Below are 18880 nucleotides of genomic sequence, written 5' to 3'. Positions count from 1 at the left end.
GTCTCTAAGAAAATAGCTAAAGTCCTTAAAAAATATAATATCAGGACCTTCTTCACCACACTTCCAAAAATCCGCTCTCTAATCAGCCATCCAAAACCTACTCATCACAACCTTAAGTACCCTGGAGTATATAAATTGTGGTGTGATTGCAATATCCCATACTTTGGTCAAACTAACAAATCTATTGAACAACGCATAGAAGAGCATAAGAGAGACATCTCATACAAAAGATCTCATGCAACTGCTTTATCCAGTCATGTTCTTTTTTCAAATAATCCTAATGATGACCAACAAAGCCACTCTGTATGCTGGAATAGATCAGAAAATATTTTTCGCTGTGAAGATGAGTTTGAAAGAAAAATCGTAGAATCACGGGAAATCCTACTGAATCCGGTCCACTTAAATAATAATTTAAGTTATAACATCCCAGATAGCCATGCTGCAGTTATTCAATATTGGCGTTCACGTGAACTTGCACGCACAATTGCAACAAACAATGGCACGCCAGTTGGAACAACTTGAAAAATACAACGTTTTTATGTATCGATTATGTGAGGCAATTTGTACCTGTAATTTCCAGTTTGTTTATTTAAATAATTCAATGTTTATTAGTATTCCTTTCCTTTATAAATACCTGAAGAAGGCTGCTATATGCCGAAACTAGTAGTATTTATCATTAAAATCTTTATATGTTATCTCGGTCTTGGAGTCATTAAATCTATTTTTTGAAATATATATATATATATATATATATATATAAAGTTGAACGAATCTGGCAAAAGAAAACAAAAGTTGTTCCCATAATAATAGGTGCTTTAGCCACCATCCCTAAAACATTGACAAAACATCTAGAAGCACTCGAGTTAGATGGATTAAAAATTGGGCAGCTGCAATAAAAAGGCCGCTTTGTTCAGCACAGCTTTCATTTTCAGAAAGTATTTCCACAACTCATAGGACCTTGGGTAGGGCCTGAATTGGTGGAATATAACCAGCCTTTTCTTAAGACTGAGGAAGCAAATTAAGCTTTGATGAATATATATATATATATATATATATATATATATATATATATATATATATCGCATTATGAAAGAAATGTGGCATTAAGACATATCATAATCTGAAATATTTAAACTAATCTTGATATAGATGCTTATATCAAGATTAGTTTAACAAGGATAGTCTGGAAATTTGGGATTTAGCCAACCAAATTCTATTCTTATTGGCTTAAACCAAAATAAAAAATGGAACAACATGACAGAATTTCATGCCGGCTGGGACATCACCTGATTAAACAAGGCACACCCGTTGTTCTCGCCAGGGAACCAAGGCAAACAGCGAAAAGTCAGTTACTGGAACAAATCCTAAAACCCACCCCAATTCAACATCACCAGAGTTCAAGATCGGTAATATCAACATAAGCCTGAATGGCAAAGAAATGGAGCTAGCTGAATTGGGTAAGTACCAGATCGACATTATAGGGGTGACAAAAAAGTCAAAAAACTGATGAGATCTTTCCTAACAATAAATACAAAATGTTACATTCAGGCAATGACAAACAATCAAGGAAAAAAAAAAAGGAATAGCCAGAGTATTGAACACTAAATACATGGCTAATCTTCTTGAAGGACATGCACTATCAAGTAGAGTGGTATGGGCAAATATCAGAATGGGGAACTGGACAATGAGACTTATTTGTGCCTATGGTCCCACAGAAGGCTCTACTAAGGTAGAAGTGGAGGAATTTTTTTGAGGGCTTTAGAGAAAGCGACTGACACAGTGAAAAAGGAAAAGTTGGTCCTTGTTGGGAATCTAAATAGCAGAGTAGGAAATGATTGTCAGATTTCCCAATACAAAAATATGTTGGGAAAATTTGGAGAAAAGAGCAAAGCTAATAAAATGGCAAATACCTGTTGGATTTCTGCTCAGGACATGGACTGGTAATTACTAACACAATGTTCCAAGATAAAAACGTGCACAAAACGTTCACATGGAGACAAGAGGCAAGGAAAAGAAAAGTCTCACTGACTATGTTATTGTTGATAGTGATGTTTTCTCCCTGGTGCAGGACACCAGAGTGTACAGAGGATTTGAAATTGGAAGTGATCACTATTTAGTCTTGAGCAGGATAAAATTGAATTTCATATTGAAAAGAATAACATGTAAGAAAGTTTTAAAGCGAATAAAAGTTGAGCAGCTCTCAGGTGTGAACTGAGACTAAAATACACAAAGATGATTGAAGAAGAAATGAAAGAGTTTGAGAACAAGAACCAAAACTTGGAGATTCAGTGGCAAACCTTGAAGAAAACCTGATTGATTCAGGTTTTCTTCAAATAAGTCAGCTTCTGCTCTTAGAGAATACAGAGACAAATGCAGGAAAGCTAAATACCGTGTAAAACTAGCTATACAAAAGTCATGGGAGAATTTTGTAAGAACAGAAAATAAATATCAAGAAGTGGCAAGACATTATGGTTGTTGAAGCTCAGAAATGGAGAAAAGAGTGCTGTCAAAGGAATTAGAGATGATAAAGGTGAAATGAAAACAGGAGAAAAAGATATCCTTGAAGCATGGAGTAATTACTACGAAAAATTGCTTAATGAAAGAGAAGTAGTGATGACAGTTCAGTCGTAAAAAAACACTGACCAGGCATGCACTCAGGAATACATATCCATATTTGAAGTAGAAAAAGCCATCAAAAGCCTGAGATGTGGAAAGGCAGCAAGAGTATATATTTGACCAGAAATGCTCAAGTATGGAGGTATAAAAGTCTTACAGCGGCTGCACTGCATAGTTCAGAAGTCTTGGACAGAGGTACAAATTCCAGATGATTGGAATAGAGCTCTCATAATACCCATATATAAAAAGGGAGATAAAACAGAATGTTAGAATTAGTTATTTCTCTTAGTGTTCCTGGTAAGATATATGCAAGTATACTTGAGAAACGGTTCAGAAGGATTGTGGAAGAGAAGCTTGGTGAAAAACAAGCTGGATTCAGGTCAATTAGAGGCTGTCTGGATCAGATTTTCATTTTATGACAGATAGTTGAGAAATCATGGTAATATAACAAAGATCTGTATTTAAGTTTTGTCGATCTGGAAAAGGCATATGACAAGGTACCAAGAGAGAAGCTATTCGAAACACTACAGTTATATGGTGTCAATGGGGCATTATACTTAATACTTAATTAAATAAAGATTAAGTAATACTTAATCTTTATTTGAGTTGTAAGTCAGCTGTTAGAATTGAAGGAAGTACAGGAATTAATGTGCAATCGTGTGTCAGACAAGGATGTACATTATCCCCGCTGTTATTCATTATCTATATGGATCACATTATGAAGGAAAGTGGTATTGAACCTGATATCAAAATTGGAGATGTTAATGTCAGCTCTTTGCTTTATGCAGATGATGTTATACTTCTAAATAAATCGGTTACAAGTCTGCAAGATTCCCTGACTAAAGTGAATAACTGTTGTAACAGATATGGTATGAAGGTCATAACCCATACATATTAGCAAGGTAGAATAGTAGTAAATATAGAAAGTTTATTTTTCACTGGGTTAGACTATAATAAATTTAGTTTAATCCTCTATCCCAGTAAGAGCAAACAAAGTTGGCGTTCTGAAGATACTGGGATAAAGGATTAAACTAAATTTATTATAGTAGTAAATGTAATTGATATAAAGCTCTTACAAAAGGATTTGAATAGAATGACACTGTGGACAGAGGTTAGTGATTGCCAATTCTTATATGCTCATACACATACATAACCCATATGAAGGTCGCAACCCATACACGGTACTCATGTACCATAGGTTGATCTACCAACCTCTCGTGTATGAGCTCAACATAAAAAAACTGGTATGGTAGGAAGTCAACTGAATAAATTTATATGGAATAAGAGAGAAATTAGTTAAAACACTAAATTAGCTATATACAAGACAGTATCCAAGCCTATTTTAACTAATGGATCTGAGAGCTGCATCAGAAATAAAATACTTGACCAAAGACTAGAGACTGCAGATATGAGAGTCCTGAGAAAGATTAGTGGCATGAACGGATGCATCAATGGCAATATCATTAAAAACGAGGATATTAGGAAAGAACTTGACATTGTCAGCATCCAGAAATGTATTAACAGAGCTAATCTCAGGTGGTATGGTCACTTAAACAGAATGAGAGAGGAAAGATTAGTAAAACAAGTGTTCTCTGCCAAGTTGGCAGGAAAACGACCAAGAGGAAGACCGAGATATAGGTGGATAGATAGAGTAAAAAGTGCCTTAGACAATAGAAATATAACATCCGATAATGTTGGAGTCTTGACAGGTAACAGACTGATTTGGAGGAAAATTGTAGATAAGAAGTTACTAATGATGTAATTTCTCATGTAGTACTATCATATCCTATATACACCTTGAGGGTATACATCAGGAATTTGATGATGATGATTATATTTCTGGGAAGATTCACATGTTATTCCTCTAAGTAAATATTATTTTTATGGCTTTTTAGCCTTTTTTTTTTTTTTTTTTTTTTTTTAGGAGTTCATGCTATTTTTCTTTATCTTATAGCAGATAGCCTTAAATGAACAGCCAGAATCTGTCCACATTATACACTTTTTGTATACATATACCTATTTCCTCATCCTAAACATAATATACCATTTGCATTCTATCATTACAACATTTATAATAATCTTAGATCAACCAAGTCTCACTAATGATCATAATTTTTGGACAAGTTAACTAACATTAAATTCCTGATATATCATCAAATTTTTGCAATGTACCCTCAGGGGTGTACAGGATATGATAGTACTACATGAAAAATTTACATCATTACTAATTTCCTATCTACAATTTTCCTCCAAATCAGTCTGTTACTTGTCAAGACTCCATCATTACCAGATCTTATATTTCTATCATCTAAGGCACTTTGTACCGTATCAATCCACCTATATCTTGGTCTTCCTCTTGGTCGTTTTCCTGCCAACTTGGCAGAGAACACTTGTTTCGCTAATCTTTCCTCTCCCATTCTATTTAAGTGACCATACCACCTCAGATTAGCTCTGCTAATGCATTCCTGGATGCTGACAGTGTCAAGTTCTTTCCTAATATCCTGGTTTTTAATATGATATTGCCATTGATACCATTTGTTCATGCCTGTAATCTTTCTCAGGACTCTCATATCTGCGGTCTCTAGTCTTTGGTCAAGTGTTTTCATTCTGGCCCAGCGCTAAGATCCATAACTTGAAACTGGTTTGAACACTGTCTTGTATACAGCTAATTTAGTGTTCCGACTAATTTCTCTCTTCTTCCATTTGAATTTATTCAATTGACTTCATACCATACCAGCTTTGTTGATTCTGTTGTCTATTTCCATATTTAATTTACCATCTTCACTAAAAATCGTGCCTAAGTAGCTGGAATGTTTTACTTGTTCCACATGTTCTCCATTCACAACACATTTGATATTTTCAATGATTCTGCCTATTTTCATTGTCTTCGTCTTTTTATTGACGACCTTCATACCATAGCTATTACAACAGTTATTCAATTTAGTCAGAGAATCTTGCAGACTTGTAGCGGATTTATTTAGAAGTATAACATCATCCGCATAAAGCAAAGAGCTGACATTAACATCTCCAATTTTGATATCATGTTTAATACCACTTTCCTTCATAATGTGATCCATATAGATAACGAACAACAGTGGGGATAATGTACATCCTTGTCTCACACCAGATTTAACATTAAATCATCTTCCTGTTCTTCCTTCAATACTAACTGCTGACTTACAACTCAAATAAAGACTAAGTATTGCTTGATATAATGCCCCATTGACACCATATAACTGCAGCGTATTGAATAGCTTCTCTCTTGGCACCTTATCATATGCCTTTTCCAAATCGACAAAACTTAAATACAGATCTTTGTTATATTCTCCACTTTTTGTCGTAAAGTGAAGATCTGATCCTGACAGTTTCTATTTGGCCTGAATCAGCTTGTTCTTCACCAAGCTTTTCTTCCACAATTCTTCTCAACCGTTTCTCAAGTATACTTGCATAGATCTTACCAGGAACACTCAGTAGGGAAATATCTCTGTAATTCTCACATTCAGTTTTATTTCCCTTTATATATGTGGGTACTATGAGAGCTCTACTCCAATCATCGGGAATTCGTCCCTCTGTCCAGGCATTCTGAACTATGCAGTGCAGCCACTGTATGACTTTTATACCACCATACTTCAGCATTTCTGGTTGAATATCATCTACTCCCGATGCCTTTCCACATTTCAAGCCTTTGATGGCTTTTTCTACTTCAAGTATGGATATGTATTCCTGATGGCATGCCTGGTCAGCGTTTTTTTTTTTTTTTTTTTTTTTTTTAAATCAATGTGCTGTCATCACTGCTAGTTTCATTTAGCAAATTTTCAAAGTAATTACTCCATACTTCAAGTATATCTTTTTCTCCTGTTTTCATGTCACCTTTATCATCTTTAACTCCTTTTACAGCACTCTTTCCTCCATTCCTAAGCTTCAACAACCTTGAGAATATTTTGCCACCTCCTTGGTATTTATTTTCCATGTTCTTGATAAAGTCTTCCCATGACTTTTGTTTAGCTAGTTTTACACACCGTTTAGCTTTCTTACATTTGTCTCTGTATTCTCTAAGACCACAAGCTGACTTATTTGCCAGGAACGTTTGATATGCTTTCTTCTTTTCCTTTACTGCCTCTTTAACTTCCTGTGTCCACCATGGAGTTCTAATTTTTCTATCCTTGCAGACAACTTCACTGCATGCCTTTCTATCAGGCTGAATCAATCAGGGTTTTCTTCAAGGCTTGCCACTAAATCGCCAAGGTTTGGTTCCTATTCTGAAACTCTCATTTTTTCTGCAATAATCTTTGTGTATTTTAGTCTACAGTTCACATCTGAGAGCTGTAGAACTTTTATTCACTTTAAAACTTTCTTATATGTCATTCTTTTCAATATGAAATTCAATTTTATCCTGCTCAAGACTAAATAGTGATCACTTCCAATTTCAAACGCTCAGTACACTCTGGTGTCCTGCACCAAGGAGAAAATATCACTATCAACAATAACATAGTCAATGAGACTTTTCTTATTCCTTGCCTCTTCTCTCCATGAGAATTTGTGCATATTTTTATGTTGGAACATGGTGTTAGTAATAACCAGTTCATGTCCTGAGCAGAAATACAACAGGTATTTGCTATTATTATTAGCTATGTTCTTTTCTCTGACATAGTATATCTGACTATTCACTTCCTACTCTGCTATTTAGATCCCTAACAAGGACCAACTTTTCCTTTTTCATTGTGTCAGTTTCTTTTTGTAAAGCATCAAAAAATTCCTCCACTTCTACCTTAGTAGAGCCTTCTGTGGGACCATAGGCACAAATAAGTCTCATTGTCCAGTTCCCCATTCTGTTATTTGCCCAAATCACTCTACTTGACACTGCCTGCCATTCAAGAATATTAGCCTTGTATTTTGTGTTGAATACTATGGCTACTCCTTTTCTTTGATTGTCATTTTCTGAATATAACATTTTGTATTTATTGCTCAGAAAGATCTCATCAGTTTTTTTGACTTTTTTGTCACCCCTATAATGTCGATCTGGTACTTACCCCATTATTCAGCTAGCTCCATTTCTTTGCCATTCAGGCTTCTTATGTTGATAGTACCGATCTTTAACTCTGGTGATGTTGAGTTGGGGTGTGTTTTCAGATTTGTTCCAGTAGCTGACTTTTCGCTGTTCGCCCTGGTTCCCTGGTAAAAATAACGGGGGCCTTATTTAACCGGGCGACACCCCAGCTGGCATGAAATTTTGTCATGTTGTACCATCATTTTGTATTTTGGTTTAACCAATAGGAATACAATTTGGTCGGCTAAATCCCAAATTGCCAGCCCATCCTCGTTCGTTCAGTATCCAAGTAGATACCCAACAGGGTGCACCACGAGAAAATGAGGATTGGACATTAGGTCAGAAGCCCTGGTCGGTTCTCCACATTCCTTTAAAGGCTATGTGGAGGTCTCCTCTCAGTTATACAGCTTTGACCCTATTCTCAAGGGGATGTACGGGATATTGTGATAGTACTACATGAAAATATTTACATATAGTACTAACTTCATATGCGGCTGGAGAAAGTTGTCTCGCAACAGCTCAAATTCTTCCTCGAGATTTTGCTACCCAATCAATGTTCAGATAAATTATCGATAATGATTGCTCATTTAGTACCAGTCAAGGTAATTTGGCAATGCATTTCATCATCAACAGCTGAACCTGTAAGTCTATTATTGTTTGGTTCCCCCATTCTTATCCCTTCTGTCCTTTCTTAAAAATACTATACCCTTGACACTTGATTTCAATTACTACATGACAGACTGGTTTCACTAATGCAAAATGTATTCAACAACACAATGAACTTAATGCCACTGTTCCTGATGAGGAGCATTTGTGTATGAATATAAGTTACCTCCTAGCTTTTTCATGTACTGATATATACAGTTCTGCTTGGTCCAGATGGGCAACTTTCTCTTTCCCAGATACACTCAAAAAAATCTGAAATCAAGTTCATTTCCACTCCTTCACCAGATACATAACCACACTCAGTGATATTCTTATTCATTGTCATGTTTGAATACCTTAACTATATTTACACACATTCTCACTGATCCCACAATAATCTAGCTTCCCTGTTTCTCTATATTAGGCCTCATTAAAATATATTTCTCTAGGCTCCTCATGTCAAATTCTTTGAAAACAGGCCATCCGTCTTATACAAGTCTTTTCTACTCAAACTCGCTTCACAATCCACAAACTCATACCCAGCCTGTGGCATATCAGAAAAAATAGCCAGGTCTTTAAAAAAGACCAACTTCTACAAAGCTTTTGAGCCCCACCAGTTCTTGCCACCCTCATCTGTTCCACCAAAAATAAGTTCCCTCCTCTCTCAGTGCCTGGAGTATATAAAGTACCTTGTTCCTGCAAGTTGGCTAACTTTCAGACTTGTAGATCAGCTACTATCCATTTAGAAATGGAAATCTTGCATCTGCAATCATGATTATGGTCAATCTGGCCTTGCAGACCATGTATTGGACACAACTCACAGGATCTTCCGGAAGAAAACCATCATGCTCCACCATAGTAAATTTAAAAGGGAAGACTTTTTAGAATTTGCAGTGGCATTCAGCAATCAATGCAATTTAAACAAATACAGATGCATAAAACCTCCCAAAATTTGGGAAACAATTGTCAGATTCCAGTTTACATCCTAGGTTGCCTACAAACACTCACAGAAGGTGCACCACTTAGATAGGACTTTAGAGTCACCCATGTGCTTCATTAAGTTTTTTTTCTGTGTGTGTGTGTGACGTTATTTGTACTCCCTGAAGATGTCTCAGTGGCAGTCAAATATTAAAAGCATTCAAAATTAGTTTTTAATCCTTTCCTAGTGCTGTTAATACTCCATTAAATCTCCAACATGCCCTTCCAGCACTTAACCTTAACACACAAATACAAAACTTTCATACTTCCATGTTTAAGCATTTTTGGTCAAATATCATTTAATCCAGTTGCCTTTCCATATTTCAAGTTCTGATGGCTTTTTCTATCTGAAATATTGATATGTACTCTTGTTTGTATTCTTCTTGAAATTTTCTCTGCTGCCGTTCTGTCATTGCTCGTTTTATTTAACAGTAACAGTTCACCCTGGTTCCCCAACAAAAACAGTAAAAGCATTGTTTAACTAAGTGATGACTCAGCTAGCATGAAATCTCATGATGCTGTACAATGATATGTATCCATCCTTGTTTGTTCAGTACCCAGCAGATACCTATCAAAGGGCAGCAACGTATGAAGGCGAGGACTGAACATTAGGTCAGGAGCCCTCCAGTTGGTTCTCCACATTCCTTAAAGGCAATGTGGAAGTCCCCTCCCAGTCAAAGATTTGGCTTTGATCCTAAGAGACTTTGTCTTCACTGAATGTCTAAAATGGTTAGACAATGCCCGATTTGAATTAGCAAAATAGTAGATGTTTAGTTTAGCAAACAAATCAAAACTTCATTCCTGTTTGTTTTGTTGAAAATTTTTGAATGGTTACAGATATTAAAAAATATCTTTTGAATTAGGGAAAGAAAATTATTGGAAATATTTGGTAAAACAAAATCGTTAAAACAGTAATTAAAGCATTAAAAAGAAATTGAGATTTACAACACAAAATTATGTATATATAATACCATATGTAAAAAAATAATTAATTCAACTTAACTAGTCAGTAAACAATGTGCGCCCACATACACAGTATATGTTTTTAATTTACCTTTAAAAACATTGAACAGAGTGGAGAAAATTACAACAAAGAAAGTTGTAGAATATTTTCCAGCATTAACAAGATGTGGAAATGCTTCTTTGGTATCTCGATATCGCCTCAGGCATTGAGCAAAACGAAACCAAGCTGGCAGGCAGGCTACTATAGGACGAAGAACAACTCCTACATTGTCTATACATTTCACTGCATCTAGTTAGAAAAATAAAAAATAAAAAATAAAATTAAGAAAAAAATTAGATTAAAAAAATACACAAGACTAATTCAGATAGATAAAACACTTATTTTTACTTGCTGATGATGCTATTTTGATAGTGTTGTTTTCAAACTAGTTCAGGATGCAAAAATAGATTTGAAACAGGAAGTGATATTGTTTATTATTAAGAGAGAATTCCAGGAAGTCAGAGGCTCATCGAGGGAGGTCAAATACTACATATACCAGCTATCATACTTATTCTTGAATTCATTCACACTGATTACACTGACATCCAATGGCAATTCATTCCAATTGCACACCGCCTTCTGAGAGAAAAATTTAGCCCTCACTCCCTTTTTAGTGGCCTTCATTCTCGGCTTCCAAGGATGCTCTCTCATCCTTTCCCCATCCTCCATGAATTGAAAAATTCCATCAATTGAAATCCTGTATGACTTTCAGAAATTTGTAAGTCTCTATCACATCTCCCCTCTTTCTCCAGTTTGCTAGTGTCTGCAGTCTACAAATTCTCAATCTGTCTTCACAATCAGTATTCCACAATCCTGATATCATTTTTAGTACTCTCTTTTAGTACCATACTTTGTACTCTCTCCAATATATCAGAATCACAACGGAAACCAGGAGACCAGACCTGCGCACAATAGTCCAAGAGAGGTCTTATCAAGGCCTTGAAAAGGCAAAATAACATCTTTATTTTTTACATGAGAAAGTTCGTTTCAGCATTGCAATTATCTTTTGAGTTGTATTTGTAATCTTTGCCATATGGCCCCTGAACTTCAACTTCTATCTACAATTCAAGATCCCTAGCCTCATCAGTTTCCTCTAGCCTAATCCCACCAATATAATACGACATTGGATATCTAATTACGCCAAAGTGAATGACTTTAAATTTACTGACACCCATTTTCCCATGCCCATAGTTCCAGCCTATTCAAATCATTTAGTTATGAGAAGAATAAAAACAGACCATTATACTAAAAGGAAAAATAAACACTTCAAAAAAGAATAAAAGTTAACCAGCTTTCAGAAATTGTAGACTCAAATACAAATACCATTGGAGGGAAAGTGAAGATGAAAAACAAGAACCAAACCTTTGAGATGAAATGGTAAAATCCAAGTACCTATTTACATGCTTCAGGAAAACATGAAGTTATCTGTGGAGGGGAGAATCTGCACTTCCTGGTATACTCAAGACATTAAAAACAGTAATCATATCAAAAATTTCTAGCAATTAAGTCAGAACCTGTCCATAAATAATAGCATAAGAAACTAAGTACATAAAAAGTTATGACAAAGATTTAAGATGCATATACAAGATAAAATTGTAAAGGTGGCAAAACATTCTAAAAATTAGAAAACCAGCAGAAAAACTTCAGACATACAGGAAAGTACTATAAAAGGAATCAGATATGATAAAGGTGATAAACTGAAGATGAGGCAAATTCTGAATGCCTGGAATCTAATTACCCACAAAAGTTATTAAATAAGAAACAATTATATAACACTGGAAGAAAATACAAGAATATAGTCAATGAATACATCTCAGTATACTGCAGGTAAGAAAAAAAAAAGTCATTTCTGTAGTACATATTTCATAAGAAATGCTCATATATCATAATTAGAAGAAACACACGTATAAACCACAGTGAAAATTATTTAATTCTAAATATTTCATCATAAGTATCTTAGGACATCATCAGTACAGTATTTAAACAAAAATTAGGAATAACATACAATTAGGGCGCATGATTACAATAGAATCTCATGAAAACGTGCATAACGTGCTAAAGTAGTACAAAAAAAAAAAAAAAAAAAACGTTAATTATTTAACACAGTTTTGCATGATAATTTCCCATACTTTAGGAATAGTAAGAACGTCGTTGCGGTTTAGGTTTGGTCTGTGTAGTAGGGCTTCAGAACTTTCTTTGTATAAATGTTCATGTTTAAATAAAGATCTATGTAAAAGTTTAGCCTTTTCCGAATGGATCCTATGGTTTGGATTTTCAATTCCGTGTTGAGAGAGGCCAGATTTCTGCGGTTTAAGAAGACGAATGTGGTCTTGATGTTCCGAGATGCGTTTCTGAACAGACCTACCTGTCTGTCCAAAGTAAGATAATTTGCATGAGCATGGAATCTCATAAACACCAGGTAACATCAAGGGTGAGAATTTGTCCTTAGAAGGTAATAAGTTGTAAATTTGGTTGATAGGTTTGTAAGTAGTGGCAAAATTGTATTTCTTCATAATTTTAGAAAGACGTTCTGAGATGCCTTTAACGTAAGGTATGGGAATCCTATGCACTTCTTCCTGTCTGGTTTGATGTATGCAGAAGTGACTGATGATTTTTTGAGTTGTTTTGGGATTATATCCATTTAGGATGGCTATATTTTTGATAACTTCTAATTCCTGGTTTAAAGATTCTTCAGAGGAGCAGAATTTGTGTGCTCTGGAAACTAGTGATTTAATAATGCCAGACTTCTGAGATGGATGATGAGCAGAAGAATTGTGAATGTAGCGACCTGAGAATGTAGGCTTGCGAAAGACGGAAGTGGCGATGGAACAGTCTTCTTTTCTTTTGATGTGTAAATCCAAAAAAGAGATACCCTGTGGAGATTCTTTTTCTAACGTAAAGTTGATGCGATGATGGAGGAGGTTAATTTTATCTAGAAACAGTTGTAATTCAGGTTCGGGATGATTCCATACTGCAAATACATCATCGACATATCTTAGTCAAATTTTTGGTTTGGGTTCAAAAGTGAATATTTTTTCCTCAAGGTGTTCTAGAAACAAATTTGCTAGGTTTGGTGATAAAGGAGATCCCATTGCTGTTCCTTCCTCTTGCTTGTAAATTTGACCTTTCCAGGTGAAGTAACCTGATGCAATAACAAACTTGAACAATTCAACTATATCAGACAGAAATTTGAGTTAGTAATTCTATTGTTTCTTTATGGGGAATGTTAGTGAAGAGGGAGACAATGTCGAAGCTGATTAACAAGTCAGTTTTTTATAGTTGAATGTCTTTAATTTTTGTGTGAAGAGACTGAGTGGCCTATGTGAGGGCAGAGAAGGTTAGATAAGAATCTTGAAAATTTGTGATGAAATATTTACAATTAAATAATTTTCACTGTGGTTTATACGTGTGTTTCTTCTAATTATGAACGCAAATTTATGGCCTCTTGCAAGAGGCCATAAATTTGCGATTTCACCAAAGTGTTTCCCATCTTTAGACTTTATACATAATATAGAAAGAAACATCAAACATCTCTCCAGTATTGAAGCCAACGAACTTCGTTTCGAAGTAGCGAAAGTGATCTACAATGCCAAACCTTCAGAATTAAATATCCCACCGTCCGAATTGAAAGCTATTATTTCCTTAAAACGTAACAAAAATTTAATCATTACTAGAGCTGATAAAGGAAATACCACTGTGGTTCTTGATACCAATTCATATGACCGAAAAATTAATTTACTTCTTCGAGATCGTAATACTTACTCCAAATTGCATTTTGATCCTACGAATCGTCAACTCAGAAAATTAAATAAGCTACTTAATGAAACTTCCTCCTTAGATGAAGAAACAATCAAAAAACTTAAGACATACCATGCAAGACCACCTAGAATTTATGGCTAACCTAAGCTACACAAAACTAATGTTCCACTTAGACCTGTCGTAGACTGTATTGGCTGTCCAACGTACAAGTTATCAAGATTCTTATCAACCTTCTCCGCCCTCACATAGGCCACTCAGTCTCTTCAATCAAAAATTCTACTGAGTTTCACACAAAAATTAAAGACATTCAACTATAAAAAACTGACTTGTTAATCAGCTTCGACATTGTCTCCCTCTTCACTAACATTCCCCATAAAGAAACAATAGAATTACTAACTCAAAAATTTCCGTCTGATATAGTTGAATTGTTCAAGTTTGTTATTGCATCAGGTTACTTCACCTGGAAAGGTCAAATTTACAAGCAAGAGGAAGGAACAGCAATGGGATCTCCTTTATCACCAAACCCTAGCAAATTTGTTTCTAGAACACCTTGAGGAAAAAATATTCACTTTTGAACCCAAACCAAAAATTTGGCTAAGATATGTCGATGATGTATTTGCAGTATGGAATCATCCCGAACCTGAATTACAACTGTTTCTAGATAAAATTAACCTTCTTCATCATCGCATCAACTTTACGTTAGAAAAAGAATCTCCACAGGGTATCTCTTTTTTGGATTTACACATCAAAAGAAAAGAAGACTGTTCCATCGCCACTTCCGTCTTTCGCAAGCCTACATTCTCAGGTCGCTACATTCACAATTCTTCTGCTCATCATCCATCTCAGAAGTCTGGCATTATTAAATCACTAGTTTCCAGAGCACACAAATTCTGCTCCTCTGAAGAATCTTTAAACCAGGAATTAGAAGTTATCAAAAATATAGCCATCCTAAATGGATATAATCCCAAAACAACTCAAAAAATCATCAGTCACTTCTGCATACATCAAACCAGACAGGAAGAAGTGCATAGGATTCCCATACCTTACGTTAAAGGCATCTCAGAACGTCTTTCTAAAATTATGAAGAAATACAATTTTGCCACTACTTACAAACCTATCAACCAAATTTACAACTTATTACCTTCTCCTAAGGACAAATTCTCACCCTTGATGTTACCTGGTGTTTATGAGATTCCATGCTCATGCAAATTATCTTACTTTGGACAGACAGGTAGGTCTGTTCAGAAACGCATCTCGGAACATCAAGACCACATTCGTCTTCTTAAACCGCAGAAATCTGGCCTCTCTCAATACGGAATTGAAAATCCAAACCATAGGATCCATTCGGAAAAGGCTAAACTTTTACATAGATCTTTATTTAAAGATGAACGTTTATACAAAGAAAGTTCTGAAGCCCTACTACACAGACCAAACCTAAACCGCAACGACGTTCTTACTATTCCTAAAGTATGGAAAATTATCATACAAAACTATGTTAAATAATTAACGCTTTTTTTTTTTTTTGTACTACTTTAGCACGTTATGCACGTTTTCATGAGATTCTATTGTAATCATGCGCCCCAAATGTATGTTATTCCTAATTTTTGTTTAAATACTGTACTGATGATGTCCTAAGATACTTATGATGAAATATTTACAATTAAATAATTTTCACTGTGGTTTATGTGTGTTTCTTCTAATTATGAATGCACCACAGGTTTCGTTATTTAAAAAAGCTCATATCATGGTAAAGAGTTTTACAGTGGTTGCACTACGTTCTTCAGCAGACCTGGTCAAGTCTAATTCCAGATAACTTGTATATAGAGCTTTCATAATACCCATCTGTTAAAAAAAATAAACAAATAAATGCCAGATGTGAGAATTACAGAAATGTGAATGCTGTGACAAGATTTATATAAGAAATAAATTTTGGGGAAAAAAAAACAAAACATCGTTCAGGCTATTTAAATAAAGACTATCAGGACCAGAATTCCACTTTAAGGAAGCCATCAACAATTCATAAGAATCAAGACCTACATTCAAGTTTTATAGATCCTGAAAAGGCAAAAGATACTAGGAAAATTCTTCAAACAATATAGTGTTTTGGTGTAAAAAGAACATTACATAGGAATGGAATATATAACATACTTAAATTAGTCAAGTCAGCATACAAAAAGATGGTTTGATGTAAAGTCATGTGTAAGACAAAGATACATACCATCTCCACTGTTATTTATCAATATGGCATTAAGCATAAATCCAAAATATTTAACCCAAACTCTTTACACCAGGCAATGATAATCAAGGAAAAGAAGGAGTAGCCATAGTATTCAACACAAAATACAAGGCTAATCTTCTTGAATGGCAGTCAGTCTCAAGTAGAGTAATGTGGACAAATATGAGAATGGGGGAACTGGACAATGAGACTTATTTGTGCCTATGGTCCCACTGAAGGTTCTACTAAGGTAGAAGTGGAGGCTTTAGAAAAAGCAACTGACACAATGAAAAAGGAAAAGTTGGTGATCTAAATAGCAGAGTAGGAAATGATTGCGAGACATACAAAAATATTTTGGGAAATTTTGGAGAAAAGAGCAAAGCTAATAATAATGGCAAATATCTGTTGGATTTCTGCTCAGGACATGGACTGGTTATTACTAACACCATGTTCCAACATAAAAATGTGCACAAATTCACATGGAGAGAAGAGGCAAGGAATAAGAAAAGTCTCGTTGACTATATTATTGTTGATAGTGATGTTTTCTCCCTGGTGCAGGACACCAGGTGTACAAAGGATTTGAAATTGGAAGTGATCACTATTTAGTCTTGAGCAGGATAAAACTGAATTTCATATTCAAAAGAATAACATGTAAGAAAGTTTTAAAGCGAATAAAAGTTGAGCAGCTCTCAGATGTGAACTGTACACTAAAATACACAAAGATTATTGAAGAAAAAATGAAAGAGTTTGAGAACAGGAATCAAATCTTGGAGATTCAGTGGCAAACTCTGAAGAAAACATTGATTGATTCTGCTAGAGAGGCATGTGGTGAGGTTGTCTGCAAGGATAAAAAAATCAAAACTCCCTGGTGGACACCAGAAGTTAAAGAGGCAGTGAAGGAAAAGAAAAAAGCATATCAAAAGTTCCTGGCAAATAAGTCAGCTTATGCTCTTAGAGAATATAGAGACAAATGCAAGAATGCTAAACACTGTAAAACTAGTTAAACAAAAGTCACGGGAGGACTTCGGCAAGAATATAGAAAATAAATATCAAGGTGGCAAAATATTCTGGAGTTTGTTGAAGAAGCTTAGGAATGAAGGAAAGAGTGCTGTAAAAGGAGTTAAAGATGATAAAGGTGACATGAAAACGGGAGAAAACGATATCCTTGAAGTATGGAGTAATTACTTTGAAAAACTGCTAAATGAAACAAGCAGTGATGACAGCACAGTGGTAAAAAACAGTGACCAGGCATGCAGTCAGAAATATATATCCGTACTTGAAATAGAAAACGCCATCAAAGGCTTGAAATGTGGAAAGGCAGCAGAAGTAGATGATATTCGACCAGAAATGCTGAAGTATGGTGGTATAAAAGTCTTACAGTGGCTGCACTGCATTGTTCAGAAAGCCTGGACAGAGGGACGAATTCCCAATGATTGGAGTAGAGCTCTCATAGTACCCATATATAAAAGGGGAAATAAAAGTGACTGTCAGAATTACAGAGGTATTTCCCTACTGAGTGTTCGAGATCTATGCAAGTATACTTGAGAAACAGTTGAGAAGAATTGTGGAAGAGAAGTTTGGTGAAGGGCAAGCTGGATTCAGGCCAAATAGAGGCTGTCAGGATCACAGAGGTATTTCCTCTGTGATCCTGAGGAAATACCTCTTTACTCACTTTACGACAAATAGTCAAGAAAGTATGGGAATATAACAAAGATCTGTATTTAAGTTTTGTCGATTTGGAAAAGGCATATGACAAGGTGTCAAGAGAGAAGCTATTCAATACGCTGCAGTTATATGGTGTCAATGGGGCATTATATCAAGCAATACTTAGTCTTTATTTGAGTTGTAAGTCAGCAGTTAGAATTGAAGGAAGAACAGGAAGATGATTTAATGTTAAATCTGGTGTGAGACAAGGATGTACATTATCCCCTCTGTTGTTCATTATCTAGATGGATCACATTATGAAGGAAAGTGGTATTAAACATGATATCAAAATTGGAGATGTTAATGTCAGCTCTCTGCTTTATGCAGATGTTATACTTCTAAATATAGCTGTTGTAATAGATATGGTATGAAGGTCAGCAATAAAAAGACAGACAATGAAAATAGGCAGGATCGTTGAAAATTTCAACTGCGTTGTGAACGGAGAACCTGTGGAACAAGTAAAACATTTCAGCTACTTAGGCACGATTTTTAGTGAAGATAGTAAATTAAATATGGAAATAGACAACAGAATCAGCAAAGCTGGTATGGTGGGAAGTCAAATGAATAAATTCATATGGAATAAAAGAGAAATTAGTCAGAACACTAAATTAGCTGTATACAAGACAGTGTTGAAACCAATTTTAACTAATGGATCTGAGAGCTGGGTCAGAAGTAAAACACTTGCCCAAAGACTAGAGACCACAGATATGAGAGTCCTGAGAAAGATTATAGGAGTGAACAGATGGCATCAATGGCAATATCATATTAAAAACAAGGATATGAGGAAAGAACTTGACATTGTCAGTATCCAGGAATGCGTTAGTAGAGCTAATCTTAGGTGGTATGTGACCATACCATCTAAGATATGGTCACTTAAACAGAATGAGCGAGGAAAGATTAGGAAAGCAAGTGT

The 18880-nt window shown here is 35.2% G+C and overlaps 1 protein-coding gene across 1 annotated transcript in view; it reads right to left on the bottom strand.

Moving 5' to 3' along the window:
• The window catches only part of LOC150103693 (solute carrier family 53 member 1-like), a 291679-nt gene that overhangs the window by 57776 nt on the left and 215023 nt on the right, over nucleotides 1-18880 (bottom strand). Inside the window, exon 12 of the mRNA XM_090397054.1 lies at nucleotides 10341-10538. Coding sequence (XP_090253180.1) covers nucleotides 10341-10538 — 198 coding nt within the window. The remainder of the gene's footprint in view (nucleotides 1-10340; nucleotides 10539-18880) is intronic.

This window comes from Typopeltis vanoorti, chromosome 8, assembly GCF_054136105.1.
Source record: "Typopeltis vanoorti isolate ZY-2024b chromosome 8, IOZ_Tvanoo_1.0, whole genome shotgun sequence".
Classification (NCBI taxonomy): Eukaryota; Metazoa; Arthropoda; class Arachnida; order Uropygi; family Thelyphonidae; genus Typopeltis; species Typopeltis vanoorti.
The sequence above is the reverse complement of the archived record's forward strand: the minus strand, read 5'-3'. Positions and strand labels throughout refer to the sequence as shown.